General features: G+C 42.3%; 1 protein-coding gene across 1 annotated transcript; it reads right to left on the bottom strand.

Moving 5' to 3' along the window:
- Positions 1-8,523: 8,523 nt before the first annotated feature.
- Positions 8,524-15,805, bottom strand: TPRKB (TP53RK binding protein). Its single transcript, XM_074341366.1, has 5 exons — positions 15,451-15,805; positions 11,712-11,874; positions 10,738-10,860; positions 9,210-9,386; positions 8,524-8,680 (listed from the first exon to the last, which is right to left on the bottom strand). The coding sequence occupies exons 2-5, from the start codon at positions 11,850-11,852 to the stop codon at positions 8,594-8,596; spliced, it is 528 nt and encodes a 175-aa protein (XP_074197467.1). The 5' UTR covers positions 11,853-11,874; positions 15,451-15,805; the 3' UTR covers positions 8,524-8,593.
- Between the last annotated feature and the right edge of the window lie 845 nt (positions 15,806-16,650).

Raw genomic sequence — 16,650 nt, 5'->3', positions numbered from 1 at the left:
CTCTGCTGTCCACCTCGGCCCCTCCACACCGCTGCTGTGGACCTAGGGAATGCTCCTCTCCCCCTGTGCTCTATCATCACAGGCCGGAGTCCAAGTCCGCTGGCTCAGCACACAAGGTCCTTCACAGCAGGGCGGGGACGGCAGGGGCCTGCCCGTGCAGGGCCTATCATCAGGTTAAGGAGTTTGGAGTCTTTTCCAGGAGCAGCAGGAGGCCACTGCTGTGCTTTTAGCTGAGGAGAACCGTAACCAGAGACGGGGGTGCATGTGTGTGGTTCATGTGTGTTACTCTCCCTGCACATGGAGACTGGTTTGGAGGAGGCGGAAATGGAAGCATATAGCCCCCGCCCCCCAGAGGCTAGTGCAGCAATCCAGGCAAAAGAAGGGCCTCTAGGTACAGATACGCAGGTTGCTCACTGCGCAAGAACACCTTGGCAAGGAGGGCAAGTGGGGACTAGAATCAAGCCTGCTCTGCTCACCAGACCACGAGCTCTGGCACAGAGCTGAGTCTGGCCAAAGAAAAAGTCACCTTTTTCTTACTTGCTCAAAGGCATTGCTGCCCCCTGAACTGTGCGTCCGATAGGTTGTGTCTGTGTGAAGGAGGGTTGCCTTGTTCTGTGTTCACAAAGAGCCATGTAGGCCAGCAGGAGTTAGGAGAGAAGTCAGTGGCTTGGGTGTGACCTGGCCTGCTTGGAGGTACATTTTAGGGGCGGAAATGGCAGGAGTTAGTGACGCTCCAAGGATGGAGGACGGGTCAGCAATGGCAGCCAGGTTTCTGGCAGGAGCGTCTAGGAGGACACTGGGGAGAGACCAGGCTAGGAGAGAAAGATCATGACGGCCCCAGAGGTGTCATCCTGGCAGCTGGAATCCAGGGCTGGTGGCTGAAGGCTGCTGAAGCTCCAGATCTTTGGCACCCAGCAAGGCCACAAAGGCTTACCAGCCCGGGTGCTAAGCCATGGGTGTGTTACATCCTTTTCAGTACACTTTTAACATTTTCTTTAAATATTTCAATGATAAGCAAAATTTGAACTAGGACTCCAAAATGCAGTCGAGTATCCTTAATGAGTCTCTAATATTAACCAGTCAGAAACCAAATGGTCAAGCTGAGGGGCCAGAGGTCTGTGATCTGTCCCTGCCCTCTCTTTCCTGTATTCTCACCTGGCTTCTGTGGCTCCCTCAACACCCATGGCCTGGGTTTACCTTCAGGCCTTTCAGCTTTGCTCATAGCTTTGAACAATGATGACCAGGATTTACTGACATGGAAAAACAATTGTCAAAAGAGAGCACCAAGCTGTGAAATGTTATGAAATAGTATGTTTTCATTCATTTTTTGGAAAAACATAACAAAAGTAATTTATACCCAGCAGTATGCAGAGAGAAGGTCTGAATGGTTAGACCAGACGTCAGCAGCGGTCTCTCCGGATGGAGGATCTGTGGGCGATTCTGTGTAAGAGGTGAAGTCTGGGAGTCTCAGCCCAGGCTCGTGGCGCTGCTTTCAGATGATGAACCTGAGGCTTGGGGGTCTACCTGCCTCTGCCTCTGCCAGCTCTTGAGTCTAAAGAGACCCCAGTAAGATTGGGCGCTCCTACAGCTAAGGCAGGTGTGTCATTTTATTCCATTATTTTATTTTTAATTAACTATTTGCATGTGTACAATTCAGTGGCATTTAGTACATTCACAATGTTGTGTAACCACCACTTCTATCTATATAAAGCATTTTCATCGCCCCTTAGGCAGCAGGCAGGCAGTCCCTATTTCCCCCTCCCCTGAGCCCCGGGCAGCCTGCCTTCTGTCTCTGTGCACTGCCTGTTCTGGTTGTTTCGTTTAAATGGAGCCATGCAGCATGGGAGCTTTTACTTTCAGCTTCATTCACTTCCATTTTCAAGGTTCACCCATGTTCTGCCATGTGTCAGTACTGCGTTCCTGTAACACCTTTATTGTGGTATGATTCCTGCACAGTAAACCACACGTATTTCAGAGGTACAGTTTGATGAAGTTTGATAGATGTGTACACCCATGAAGCCACCACCACAATCAAGACAGCTAACATTTCCATCACTCCACACCCTCTCCAGCATTTATCTGTGGACTTTTGAATGATGGCCATTCTGACTGGTGTGAGGTGACACCTCACTGTAGTTTTGATTTGCATTTCTCTAACAATTAGTGATGTTGAGCATCTTTTCGTGTGCTTGTTGGCCAAGTATTTCATTGCTTTTTATGGCTGCATAATATTCTATTGTATGGATAGACCACATTTGTTTATCCGTTCATTCACTGGACGTTTGAGTTGTTTCCACCTTTCGGCTGTTGTGAATAGTGCTGCTATGAACATTCTGTACAAGTGTTTCAACACCTGTTTTCAGTTCTTTCAGCATAGACCTAGGAGTGGAATTGCTGGATCACGTGGTCACTCTAACAGTCTGAGGAACTGCCAAACTGTACTTTCGCACCAGCAGTGAGTCTTGTTTTATTATCTGCCTCAGCAGATACGGGTGTGACCTGAGCGCTATGCCTGGTGCACATGGAAGAAGAGACAGCTGTTAGTCACCGAGAAGTTAGATGCCTGACACTGTGAGAAAGGGCTTTTCCTATGCTGTGCTATTTGATGTTTATAACAAGCTAAGCACTAAGGTTGATACTGATGTTTCTGTTTTACTGAGGCCCACAGACCTGAGCTAGCCCACCCAAGGCCCTATAGCACATGGCAGGGTGACCGAAGCCTTGGCAGCTCTGACTCCAAGGCTTCAACATTTTGCTTTTTCCGTGCCACACGCTGACCCTGACAAGCAGGTGTCTGACAAGTGTGGTGAGTTATGGATCCGTGTAAAGCACTGGATGCCAGGAGAACCAGCTTTCCCTGGTGGGAGGCAAGATTCACCTCCAAGCCTCATCACGCCCCTGTCGTTGGTGGTCAGTGATCAGAAGTTGGCCAAATTCCAATATGTGCCTAAGGCTCTGTTCTTTCTTCAAGATCCAACTGAATGCTACCTTCTCCATCAAGATCTCTGACCCCTCCCAACCAGATGGATCTTGTATCTGTTCCCTCTTTTGAAGCCTTTGCACTTCTCATTAAGCACTTATATTGCTATTAGTTACTTGCTTGCCAACATATCATAATTATCAGCTAACTTATTAAAGTTAATTAGATTAGACACCAACAGTTACAAGCACCCTGGCAGATTTATTTTTCTGTTGCCCATAGGAACCTGTTGTAATAGGTAATTACACTGTTGGCATCACTGCTATTCCCAGAGTTGTGGACTTGAGAGCAGCATGTCAGTGAAACCCCAGGCTTCGGTATATGAAGAACTTGTCTGGTGGACCAGCCCAGCCCAGAGAGGGGCCAGTGAGATGGAACGCAGTCAGGTGGCACTGTGGTTTGGAAATCTCAGAAAGAGGAGGAAAATGTCCTGGACAGAACATCTCCCCTGACCTCTCATCAGGGCTCCCTATAGCCAGCCTCAGGTCAGCGCCCTGGGCTTCCACGGAGAACTCATAACTTAAAGGAGATGAGTGAGGGGAAATAAGAAAATTACTTCAAGGGGAAGGAAAGCGGACTGACAGGTCATCCTTGGCAAGATGTTCAGAAATCCTAGGACAATGATTCCAGCTCTACAGAAATCTTTCTAGTCCAACTGAACCTTTTAACACATTCTCTGAGAAAGGGAGACAGTATTGGGTCCCAACTCTCAAATTAGGGTAACTCGAGCTGATTTTATAGATATAGCTCATTAAAGGGACTAATTATGAAGGTGTGGGTGGGTAGAGGGGAACCAGGCACATTATTGCTCAGAGGGCTGAAGCGAGATGGGAGAGGTGACAGGAACCTGACCCAGGTGTTGAGCAGCGCAGACTGTCCTGGCAGGTCCAGGGCCAAAGCCAGCCTAGGGGACCTATCTTTTCATACTGGAGTTCCCTCAGGATACATGCCCATGAATGGGATTGCTGGGTCATATGGTAAGTCTCTTTTTAGTCTGTTGAGGAATCTCATACTTTTTTTTTAATTGAAGTACTGTCACTTACATGTGTCAATTCCTGGTGTACAGCACAATGTCCCAGTCATGAATTTACACACACATTTGTTTTTCATTTTTTCTCATTAAAGTTTATTAGAAGATACTGAACATAGTTCCCTGTGCTATACAGCAGAAAACATTTTTTAAAACCTATTTTTATATATAGCGGCTAACATTTGTAAACCTGAAACTCCCAAATTTATCCCTTCCCACCCTCCTTCCCTGGGAACCATAAGATTGTTTACTGTTTTCCATAACAGCTGCACCACCTACCTTCCCAGCAGTGCAGGAGGGCTCCCTTTTCTCCACATCCTCTCCAGCATTTATCGTTTGTGGACTTTTAGCAGTGGCCATTCTGACTGGTGTGAGGTGATACCTCATCGTAGTTTTGATTTGCATTTCTCTGTTAATTAGTGATATTGAACGTTTTTTCATGTGCCCGTTGGCCATTTATATGTCTTCATGGGAGAATTGCTTGTTTAGGTCTCCTGCCCATTTTTTGATTGGGTTGTTTGTTTTTTTAAGTTGTATGAATTGTTTGTATATTCTGGAAATTAAGCCCTTGTCAGTTGCATCATTTGTAAATATTTTTTCCCATTCCATAGGTTGTCTGTCTGTTTTTATGGTTTCCTTTGCTGTGCAAATCTTAAGTTTAATTAGGTCCAATTTATTTTTGCATTTTCTTTTGCCTTGGGATTGGGAGACTGATCTATGAAAGTATTACTACAATTTATGTCAGAATGTTTTGCTTCTGTTCTCAAGATTCATGGTGTCCTGTACTATGTTTAAGTCTTTAAACCATCTGAGTTTATTTTTGTGTATGTAGTGAGGGACTGTTATAACTTCATTGATGTACATGTGGCTGTCCAGTTCTCCCAACACCACTTGCTGAAGAGACTGTCTTTCCTCCATTGCATGTTCTTGCTTCCTTTGTTGAAGACTAACCATAAGCCTGTGGTTTATTTCTGGGCTCTGTTCTGTTCCATTGATCCATGTCTGTTTTTGTGCCAGTATCACACTGTTTTGGTTACTGTAGTTCTGTAGTATTGTCTGAAGGCTGGGAGGGTTCTACCTCCAGCTTTGTTCTTTTCCTCAGTATTGCTTTGGCAATTCTGGGTTTTCATGATTCCATATAAATTTTAGGATTATTTATCCTACTTCTGTGAAAAAATTCCTGGGTAATTCAATAGGAATCACATTAAATTTGTAAACTGTTTTGGGTAGTATGGCCATTTTAACACTATTAATTATTCTAATCCAAGAGCATGGGATATATTTCCATTTCTTTAAATCATCTTTAATTCCCTTAGTCAATGTTTTGTAGGTGTCTGTGTATAAGTCTTTCACCTCCTTGGTCAGGTTTATTCCTAAGCTTTTTTTTTCTAATATGATTTTAAAAGGGATTATTTTTTTACTTTTCTGATATTTCACTGTTAGTGTAAAGAAATGCAACTGATTTCTATATGTTACTCTCGTATCCTGCTACCTTGCTGAATTCTCTTATCAGCTCTAGTAGTTTTTGTGTGGAGCCTCTGTGGTTTTCTTTATATAATATCACGTCATCCCCATGTAGTGGCAATTTTACCTCTTCGTCTTAGTGACAGTTTGGATCCCTTTTATTTCTTTTTCTTGTCTGATAGCTACGGCTAGGATTTCCAATACTATGTTGAATAGAAGTGGTGAGAGTGGGCATCCTTGTCTTGTTCCAGATTTTAGTGGGAAGGCTTTCAACTTTTCACCATTGAGTATTATGTTGGCTGTTGAGTTTGCCATAGTTTTTATTATGTTGAGATATGTTCTAGTTTTTATCATAAATGGGTTGGGTGCTGAATTCTATCAAATGCCTTTTCTGCATCTGTTGAGATGATCATGTGATTTCTGTCCTATCTTTTGTTGGTGCAGTATATCGCAACTTTGGGTTTAATGTAGTTAATAACAGTATCTGTCTCATATGATGCTGTGAGAATTAAATGAATTCCTGCACGTAAAAACTTGGAACCAGACTTGGAAGGGCAATGCTGGAGTAGCCAGAAGTGCAGGAATATGAACAGGTGGATATAAAGTTATTAAGACAGGAACCTAGAATATTGTAGATACCCAATAGATTTTTATCTTTTTAAGTTGAATTTTATCTTTTTAGTTGAGTGTAGTTTAGTTTCTGGTGTGCAGCAAAGTGATTCAGCTATACATTTACATACATAGTCTTTCCCACTGTGGTTTATTACAGGATATTGAATATAGTTCCCTGTGTGATACAGTAGGACCTTGTTGTTTATCTGTTTTGTATATAGTAGTTTGTATTTGCTAATCCCAAACTTCTAATTTATCCCCCTACCCCCTTAGTAATCATAAATTTTTCTATGTCTGTGAGTCTACTTCTGTTTTGTAAATAGTTTGTGTCATATTTTAGATTTCCATATATAAGAGATGTCATATGGTATCTGTCAGATTTCTCTTTCTGACTTACTTCACTTAGTATGATAATCTCTTGGTCCACCCATGTTGCTGCAAATGGCATTATTTCATTCTTTTTTATGGCTGAGTAGTACTCCATCATGTACACACACACCACAACTTCTTTATCCAGTCATCTGGCGATGAACATTTAGGTTGCTTTCATGTCTTGGCTATTGTAAATAGTGCTGCTGTGAACACTGGGGTACATGTATCTTTTTGAATTAGAGTTTTCTCCAGATACACACCCAGGAGTGGAATTGCTGGATCATATGGTAACTCTATTTTTAGTTTTTTAAGAAACCGCCATGCTGTTCTCAATAGTGGCTGCACCAATTTATATTTCCACTAACACTGTCGAAGGGTTCCCTTTTTTCCCCCACTCTCTCCAGCATTTGTTTTTCGTAGACTTTTAAATGATGGCCATTCTGACTGGTGTGAGGTGGTACTTCATTGTAGTTTTGATTTACATTTCGCTAATAACTAGAGATGCTGAGCATATTTTGTGTCTGTTAGCCTTATGTGACATCCAGTAAATGTTTGCAATCATTACAATTATATAAAAATAAAATATATTTGAACAGAAATAGAAGACTAGAAGATAGTGACAAATAATAGTAACAGTGGTTATCTTTAGAATATTAAGAGGCAGGAGTGGGAGTGTTTTTTTTTTTCCTTTGTTACCTATTCTATGATTTAAAATTTTCTACAACGTGGACTGCAGCATGTAAATCAATGAAATCAGAACACCCCCTCACACCACACACAAAAATAAACTCAAAATAGCTTAAAGACGTAAACATAAGACACTATAAACCTCTTAGAAAAAAACATAGGCAAAACGTTATCTGACATCAATCTTAGCAGTGTTCTCCTAGGACAGCCTACCCAGGCAACAGAAATAAAAGCAGAAATAAACAAATGGGACCTAAGCAAACTTACAAGCTTTTGCACAGCAAAGGAAACCATAAGCAAAACAAACAATCTATGGAATGGGAGAAACCATATAGAGACAGTGAGACTGACAAGGGCTTAATTTCCAGAATATACAAAGTTGTATTTCCAGCTCATACAGCTCAGTAACAACAACAAAAAAACAAGCAACCCAATCCAAAAATGGGCAGAAGACCTAAACAACCAATTCTCCAGTGAAGACATACAAATGGCCAATAGGCACATGAAAAAATGCTCAGTATCGCTAATTATCAGAGAAACGCAAATCAGAACTATAATAGGTATCACCTCACACCAGTAGAATGGCCATCATTCAAAAGTCCACGAATGGTAAATGCTGGAGAGACTGTGGAGAACAGGGAACCTTCCTACACTGTTAAGAATATAGTTTAGTGCAGCTGTTCTAGAAAACAGTATGGAGATTCCTTAAAAGACTAAAAATAGACTTACCATATGATCCAGCAGTCCCACTCCTGGGCATATATCTAGAGGGAACTTTACTTTGAAAAGATACATGTACCCCAGTGTTTATAGCAGCATTATTTAAAATAGCCATACATGGAAACAACTTAAATGTCCATCAACAGATGACTGGATAAAGAAGTTGTGGTTTATTTATACAGTGGAATACTACTCAGCCATAAAAAAGAAAATAATGCCATTTGCAACAACATGGATGGACCTGGAGATTGTCATTCTCAGTGAAGTAAGCCAGAAAGAGAAGGAAAAATACCACATGATATAACTTATATGTGGAATCTTAAAAAAAGACAAAAGAACTTATTTACAAAATAGAAACAGACTCATATACATAGAAAACAAACATAATTATAGAGGGAGGGAAGGGATAAATTGGGAGTCTGAGATTTGCAGATACTAACTACTATATATAAAATAGATCAACAGCAAGGTCCTACTGTATAGCACAGGGAACTATATTCAACATCTTGTAATAACCTATAATGAAAATGAATATATATTTATATGTAACTGAATCACTATGCTGTACACCAGATATTAACACAATGTTGTAAACTGAATATACTTAAGTTTAAAAAAAGATACATATAATAAATAAAAATTTCTGCAACAAACATAATAAATGTTATAATCTGGAAAAAATAACCAATGTTTTTAATAAATGCTGAAAGCCATTAATATTTTTCATTTCATAAAACATCTTTTGTTGACATTCTACAAATGATACCATCCAGTAATGTCCCAATACTTTCTTCTTGTGAAGATAGTTTATATATCTGTAAAAATAAAAGACAGATGACATGCTGAAATATTCATGCACTACTAATTTTCATTATACAAACGTATATGTGGAATATTTATTACTCAATTATTGGGAAAATCATGTGAAATCACAATGCGATTAAAGTATGCAAAGTAGATGGCAATTGGTCACTTATGTCAAATGTTCCCTTTTAACTGCAGTTACGGTGATAACTATAAACACAGAAGCAAATCTGTACCAATTTTAAAAGCATACGTTTAGTCATAAATTTCATACTGTATTTATTTTACATGTCAAACATAGTACGTAAGCTTGATATTTAAAGTTATCTATTCTTTTTAAAAGAATGTGTTTATCAGCTAAATTTCTAATTTATCTTACATAAAACCTGCATCTTCCAATTCTTTGCATCTATATTTTTCAAGTAATTTCAATTAATGTTTCTTAAAAGCTAAGAAAAAAATAGAAGCATTGATGATCAATAAACAAACAGTATTATTCCACATTTATCACGCTCTTTCTAAAAATGTGGATTCACAAACCTTTTTCACTTCTGTAATATTTGTTATTTCAGGGAGATTTTCCAGAGAAACTTGATGACCTTCCACCTGAGATACTAGGTCTTCTTGATTTATTTGTTTTTCTCTCTCTTCAATATAAGTAATTAGAATTGAAGTGTCATTTGCCGAGATACCAAATTTCTTCAGAGCCTCTGAAATCTAACAGAAAAAAAAAAGAAAACTAAAAACCAGTAGTTTCAACATGTGAAACATCTCTCCATTTGCACTCTTCCTGGTCAGATTCTTGTTTTTCATATCCTAACGGCCCTCTCCGCCTGTAGTTTTTCTCAACTGTTCCTTCCCAACATCCGCCAGCTCTGCCTCCAGAGCGCCCCCTACTCACGGCAGCGCCGCACTCCCGCGGGCCCTGCCGGGCTTCTCGCCATGGAGCGCTAATACCGCCTCCCTTGGACCCAGGTGACCGCTGAGCTGCGTACTCCTGCCCTGCAGCCAGCCTGGGCTGTCTGGGGAGCCTGTCATTTCATGCTTTTTGGCCTGTGCTCACACTTTGTCCTCTGCCTGGAGTGCCCTCATCTTTCAAGGTCCAGTTCAAATGTCACTCCCTTCCGCCTTCCTCCTTACAGAATGGACTGCTGCTTTGTCGCCACCATAGATCTGCATTATCATTCCCATTACATCAGTTATCTCAGGGCATTTAAACTTCTGCCTTGTTCACCTGCCTTCCTCAGGAATGTATTTGTTTCTTCTGACCCTCAAACCGGGACAGGGACGAGCTCAGCAGATGCTTATGAATCACACGGTCTCTTGGATTATTTCCATGATCTCAAAGAAACAGTATATTACCTAGAAATTTTCCCCCAGGCACTGGGGGATTCTAGGACCATGCCTTTTACAAACATTTCAAACGTCTGTATTTTACACCATGCTACGGGTTTCCTAATTTTTCTCTTGATGATTTAGCAGTTGGTTATATTAATAGTAGTAGTAATATTAACACTTCATCAGCAAAATTACAGGTTTTGGTGTTTTATTTACATGCCCCAGGTGGAATGTTTTTAGCTCAGTAACTCTGATTACTAACAGTATCTCAAACCACAAACTCTTCCTACACACTGGCTGTGTGCGTGAGCCTGTGTTCAGGGGTGTTCCAGGCATGAGGCCTCTGGTATTCGGAAAAGACATGGATTCTACCTTTAAAGACTTTATCAGGAGAATGAAACATGTACATGATAACAGGCAAATACCCATGCCTCACTTTTATCATTTAGATTTACATGCCACTTAGAGTGAGCTTTCTGACTATATGGTAAGAAGGACAAACAAAACTACCTACACGTAATTTAGCTCAACTTTTGTTTACTCATATGTGAAGTGACTCCAAAGCTTATTTGTCTAGTAAGAGGCAGTGCTAAGCCTCAACTCTCCGTCCAGAGCTCTCTTCACTATTATTTTGGTTTGTTACTAAGAACAGGCTCCAACCCAATGCTGAGCAACACACAAGCGATCATGCCAAGGTCAACAGATAGGAAGTAAATTCCATATTAATTACATTGTTAGTTGGGGAAAGATTGAAAATAATTTCAGTAGACAGAGTTCTTGTCTTCATTTTTCCCAGTTTGTAGAGGTGAACTGCTTTGTTTGCTGCCACAAGTATCTGAAATGGATCCACAATCTACCAAAGAGAACAAAAAGAATTACACACAGACAGTCTGGAGTCCTCAAAAGACTTATGCCCTATCAAGGTAACTCCAGTGCCAGTCTGTTTCACTTCATTACAATTCCTGTGATATTTTCAAAATCTCAAGGGCCTGGGTGTTCAGAAAATAAATCATAGAATTTTAAAGCTGCAAGCAACTTAGATAAATAGTAAAAACATTTTCAAAGTACATTTACTGAGAGCTATTATTATGGGAAAGGTCACATTCTAAACATTTTGCCTCCATTTTCTGTAGTTCTCAAAACCACCTAGGATATCGTGTCATTACTCACGTGCCACAGGTGAGGGAACCAAGGCAAAGAAAGGGGCTGGATCCCAGCTCTGTCACTTACCACCCAGGGAACTTGGGCAAATTCCTTAGTGCTCTATCTGGTGGATGCAGATAATCACAGCACTTCCTTCATAGGGTTGTTGTGAAGATTAAGTGAATTAGCAGAGTCTGTACGGAACTTAGAATAATACTAGGAACCAAAGCAGCACTGGATAAAGGTTGGCTACCACTCGCTCAAAGTCCTAGTAAGTGGCATGTCTGGGACAAGTCCTGGTAAGTGGTTGTACAGCGTGTGCTCGTAACCATTATGCGATGCCTACTTTACATCCTAGCTCAGATGAGAAGACAGAGACCCAGCATCTGCCATCACACCAGCGCCAGACCGCCTCTCACATCTCCTAGGGCAGGGCCTTGCCCTTGAATCTCAGGCTATCAAGACAACCACCTTAGGCTAACCTGTAACATCATCACCCATAACAAAGTTATCATAGTCCTAATCTCTCCGTAGAGCTCACGCATCCCCACGAGTACTTACCACTGTAGGGTTTATTAATGAGCCATCAATGGCACCTTCCATGGCCTTTTTTCTCAAGTCTCCAGCATTTTTTACATCTTTAAATAACAGAAGGGTCACTCTGTATTCAGGAAATAGGTCCAGGTGATGTGTTAGCTGCATTTCCTAGGTAAGCAGGATGCAACTGCACGAGACCAAAAGACAACATTGTAAATCATAATAAACAAATATCCTTACTAATGAGTAAGTTAAAATAACTTTAATAATAAGACGGAGAGCTCTTAAACTAGAAGAATCCATCCAACAGCACATTTGGCATCCTCATGAGATACTGTCTTCCTAACCCTGCTGAGCAGTTCCTAGCTTCCTTCCTATTCCTGGGAAAGGCTCAAGATTGCCGCCTGGCCCCCTGGTTGTGCAGACAAGGCAGGCTCTGGTGCAAGGATGAGGGGCTCCAAGAGACAGCGAGGAGCAGAACACTGACAGGTTTTTAGACCACGGGTTACTTACGGCAGTGATGAAACCTCACTCCAACTTAGCCTTTCCAGCTTCCTGATCTCACCATTCTGTTTAGACACTAGCAGCACCCAGACGCAAATATAAAGGGAAAAAACAATCTTAATAGAATAAAGTACAACTTGACTCAAAGCTATTCATTTCACACATGGGAATTTAAGCAGAGAGGGTACAATTCTTAAACAATAATACTGGCCCTTTACAAACATAAATTTAACAAGAAAAGGACAGGGTGTATACAAAGACACAAAAGAAGCATAAAAGACAAATAACCAGAAAGACATAATCACATCCTCAAATGGAAAAACGAAGCACTGCAAAAATTTGATCTTAAAAACAATTTCAAAGCCTTAATGAGAGACTTGGGTAAGACAATTTGATAGGTTCATTTTAATCTTTTTACCTAGCAGTTTCCATTTCTAGCATTTTTCTCAAGGAATAAATCGGCAACCTGGAGATTTATGTAATAGGATGTCCTCGCCATCCTAACAGTAAAAAGCTGAAAACAACTCACCTAACTAGTAGGTTTGGTTATTACTGAACAACCACTAAAAACTGGAGTCTTGAGGAGCAGTTAACGATGTGTAAAAATAGCAATTAATAACATTATTAAGGTAGAACATTTGATTGGAAAACAAAACACAAAATGTGGCATAAATTGTGGATTTTTAAAAAGGTACACAAAAAGAAAAAATATTGAAAGGAAATACAACAAAAAATTATCTTTGACTTGCTGGAATTACATCGGACCTTTTCTGTTACAATCAGGGGGGAAAAAAAAGAATATTTGTGAATAATGTCCTGGCTCACAGCAATTCAATCTTTATTGTCACAGTAATGCCCAATGGAAAAAAGATAACATACCCAATCACACAAAAAAGTATACATAATTTATTAAAAATTATACAGATATGTAAATAGATATTACATAAAATACATAAAAATTACAAAGATAGAATGTATACCCAATTATACAAACAGATGCACACACACACAAAAAAAATGAAGGAAGCACACCAAAATGTGGCCGTTTTGGGCAGTAAAATTGTAGGTAACTTTTATTGTCCTCTATAAAAAATATTGTTGTGTGTATGTTCTAAATTTTCTACAGTGAGCATATGGTGCCAACTGATGTCTGCCAAGGCCCTGAGACCCCCACTCTTGGGCTCTCAGATGTCCACCTGCAATCCCTCAGGAAAAAAAAAACCAAAGTGCACCCTTTTCTGACATGTGTTTCCCGTAGCAGAATCAATAGTCCTGGGAAATGGCTAGCCTCATAATAGCGCAGGCTGACTTGTCTCTGCCCATGGTTCCTCCTTATTGGCTCTTCATGGACCCTCACCCATAACCAATCAAAAACCTGTGCATGAGCTGATCCCGCAGCCCAGCCCTCTCTGTTCACCAACCCCATCCCATAAAAGACCTCAGCAGCCCACCCTGGGTGTTCACACAGGCACCTCTAGTCTGTGTGGCCCGCTGCTGCCTGTAGCAGTGTATCTATTAAACCTTTTCTTTCCTTCTTTCCTTCCTTCTTTCCTTCCACAATGTTTATTCCAGGAGAGCAACTCACTGAGATAAAACCATTTTAAAATCTACATATATGTACTGTTCATTCACATATAGGTACTAAGAACAGTTTAGAGCTTCAACTTTTAAAACTTACATACTTTTAAACTTTTCCTTTGTTTCTTAAACTTTCCTTTGTCTTTGGTAAATTCTTTTACCACTCACAACATCGGCCTGCTGCTCTCCCCAGCAGAGCACACACAAAAAAATGCATACATATAATCAGGGAGGAAAAAAATGTTTGTGGGTTTTACACTAAGGGAAAAAGGACCCCTAGCAAACGTCAAAATAGTTTGGTTTTGGTCTCTATTATCCACTCACTTAGGCCTGGAACTTAGTATCATCATTTGATACCTTTGACTGAAATCCCATATCTACTCCAAAAGTCTTGTCAATTTTTAAATATCTTTTTGACCAGTGCACTTCTCTCCCATACCCACTGCCACCACTGTAGGCCACCACCTCTCATCTACAGCTGTGACCTCTTAGAAGTGGTTGCCTCAAAAGGAAACAGAGGACTCTGGGGGTCCTCCCTGGTACAAATATTTTCTGTGCCCCCCTTTCCTTGTTTGTAGGAAATACGCTTCATTCAGCCTCCCTGACCTTCCCTGTGTTCCAAACGGCAGATTCAAACAGTTGCTAATCAGGGAAAGGAGAGAATGTACGGGCAGGAACCGTCGAGAAACAACAGTGCAGCCTTGGGGCAGGGTCCTGGTTTTTCCTCAAGGGATATACACAACAATGCCCATGAGTTCTTCTGCAGGAACTAAGACCCTGACCCAGGTGGAGGAAGGCAACTGAAGGCTGAACACCTGATTCCCGGAACGCTGCCACATTACCTCATCACCTGCCAATCAGAAGAAAGTCACACACCCTGCAGCCCTCATCCCAAATTTTGCCTTTAAAAACTTATAAACTTCTTTACAAAAGCCACCAGGAAGTTCAGGTTTTTCAGGCATGAGCCACCCCTTCTTGCTTGGCCCTGCAATAAATCACTCTCTGCTCCAAACTCCTTTCCATTTATTTGGCCTCACTGTGCCTGGGGCACAGAACTTTTGTTCCGTAACAATTCCTGCCCTTCTATCATCCAGCCTCCACCTGGGGGTCACAGTAATCCCTTCAAAATGTAAACCAAAATTTCCCTTCTGCTGCTCTTACGATAAAGCCCCTTTAAGTCAAGGCGTTCCAAAGTAGGACCCGGGCCCTGCCTCCCTCTCCTGCTGCCTAGCGCACCCGCCCCCAGACCGCGCTCCTCCCGCCACCGCCGCAAAGGCCTGTTCAGCTTCCAGCCTCCCAACTTCCCCCTCGTCTCCGACTCCGGGGGACAGCCAGTTCTCCCGACTCAATCTCCCCTCCCTCCGCTCGCCCCTAAGAGTCCATTTAGCAGCGCGCCCAGAGGCGCAGGACTAGCTCCCTGTTCTCCGAGCGCCTTCTCAGCCCTTGTCACCACTTTGGTGAGCGCGGGCTGATCGGGATGAGGAACCGCCGCTGGACTGTACACCCCCCCCCCCCAAGAAGGGAGAGTCGGCCCCTGTCCGGCTGCGCTCCCGGGGCCGGGCCGAGGGCGCGCGGGAGAAACAAGGGCGCGGGGAGCCACAGGCAGGACTGAGAAATCAGGGCCACGGACGCCAGGCCCGGGGCTCCCGGCCCGGCCCGCCAGCGCGCCGGGGGGACTCACCGCCGCGTCCCCGGTCCGTCCCACGAAGCCGTCCCCTCGGAAGCAAGGGCTTCGACTTCCGGGGGTTCGGCCGGAGCCGCCGCGTCTTTCCGCGTCCCCTGCGGAGGAAGGGTCTCCGCCGCCGCCCTGCCCACCCTGCTCCCCCCGCGTGAGTCCCGTCAGCGGCTGGAAGGAGAGCCCGGCTCCGCCCGCCACTTCCGCCGGGGAGGCGGCCCGGCCCGAAGCTGCGAGTGCCCGCCCCGTCCTCAAGCCAGGCAGCCGTGGACGAGACTCCCCGTTTCTCCCCGGGAAGGTACTGGCCCGGGAGAGCTCTACGTACGTCTCCGCTGCCCGAGATTCGGCGTCATCCCGGAGCGTATCAGCCTCCAGAGGAGGAGGCAAGCCTCTGAACAGGATGAGAGGATTACGTAGAGAATTGTTTCCCACGTTCTGTATGGTCGGGGCTCGTCTTGGTCAATACTTTTTCTCTTTACACAAAAACAGGTAAATAACAAACAGCTGTAGGATAGATATGTGCTACGGAGAAAAAAACAGAGGAAAGAAGGAATGCCAGGCCATGGGTATTACTGTTTTAAATAGGATGGTTAAGAAAGATCTCACCAAAAAGGGCCATTTGAACAGTGACTGGAGGTCTGGAAGCAAGTTCTGTGTATTTGGGAGAGCAGCAAAGAGTTCAAAGGCTCTGAGACAGATACGGCCCTAGCCTATTTAAGGAAGAGCAAAGAGAACCGTGTGGCTTGAGCACAGTGGGAATACATATATACAAAATAAATCGACTGTTGGATTTTCAGCTTTGACTGCCTTAATCTTAAGTACAAAAAGACAGGCAAAGGCCACCAGATATTTCAAGATCACATCTAACAGGAGAGAGGCATCAACAAACAGGAAAAGAGAAAAATTAAAAACAAAAACAGCTGATAGAACAGAAGAAACTTAAAAACCGGTAACCTTAGAGAAGGAAAAGATAATACATTAACTAAAAAATACGTAAAAGAATGCTGGAAAAAATGCCATTCAGGAAATAAGAGCTAACTCTTAGAAATTAAAAAATATATAGCAGAAAAACATGTATATAATATACAGCAGAAAACCTAAATAATTAACAGAGTAGAAAATAAAGCTGAGGCAATTCTGATTTAAAAAAAAAAAGGGAAAGAGATTAAAAGTGGAAAATAAAAAACACAATTAACTTGGAGGTAC

Source organism: Camelus bactrianus, chromosome 15 (genome assembly GCF_048773025.1).
Source record: "Camelus bactrianus isolate YW-2024 breed Bactrian camel chromosome 15, ASM4877302v1, whole genome shotgun sequence".
Classification (NCBI taxonomy): domain Eukaryota; kingdom Metazoa; phylum Chordata; class Mammalia; order Artiodactyla; family Camelidae; genus Camelus; species Camelus bactrianus.
The sequence above is the reverse complement of the archived record's forward strand: the minus strand, read 5'-3'. Positions and strand labels throughout refer to the sequence as shown.

What these genes read in the sequence shown, in the direction of transcription:
- TPRKB (XM_074341366.1), bottom strand. Translation starts at nt 11,852, where the DNA reads ATGCAGCTAACACATCACCTGGACCTATTTCCTGAATACAGAGTGACC. An exon ending in CATTAATAAACCCTACAGTG is followed by an intron (nt 10,861 to 11,711) that starts GTAAGTACTCGT and finishes TCTCTTTGGTAG; the next exon opens with ATTGTGGATCCATTTCAGAT. An exon ending in ATATTACAGAAGTGAAAAAG is followed by an intron (nt 8,681 to 9,209) that starts GTTTGTGAATCC and finishes TTATTTTTACAG; the next exon opens with ATATATAAACTATCTTCACA.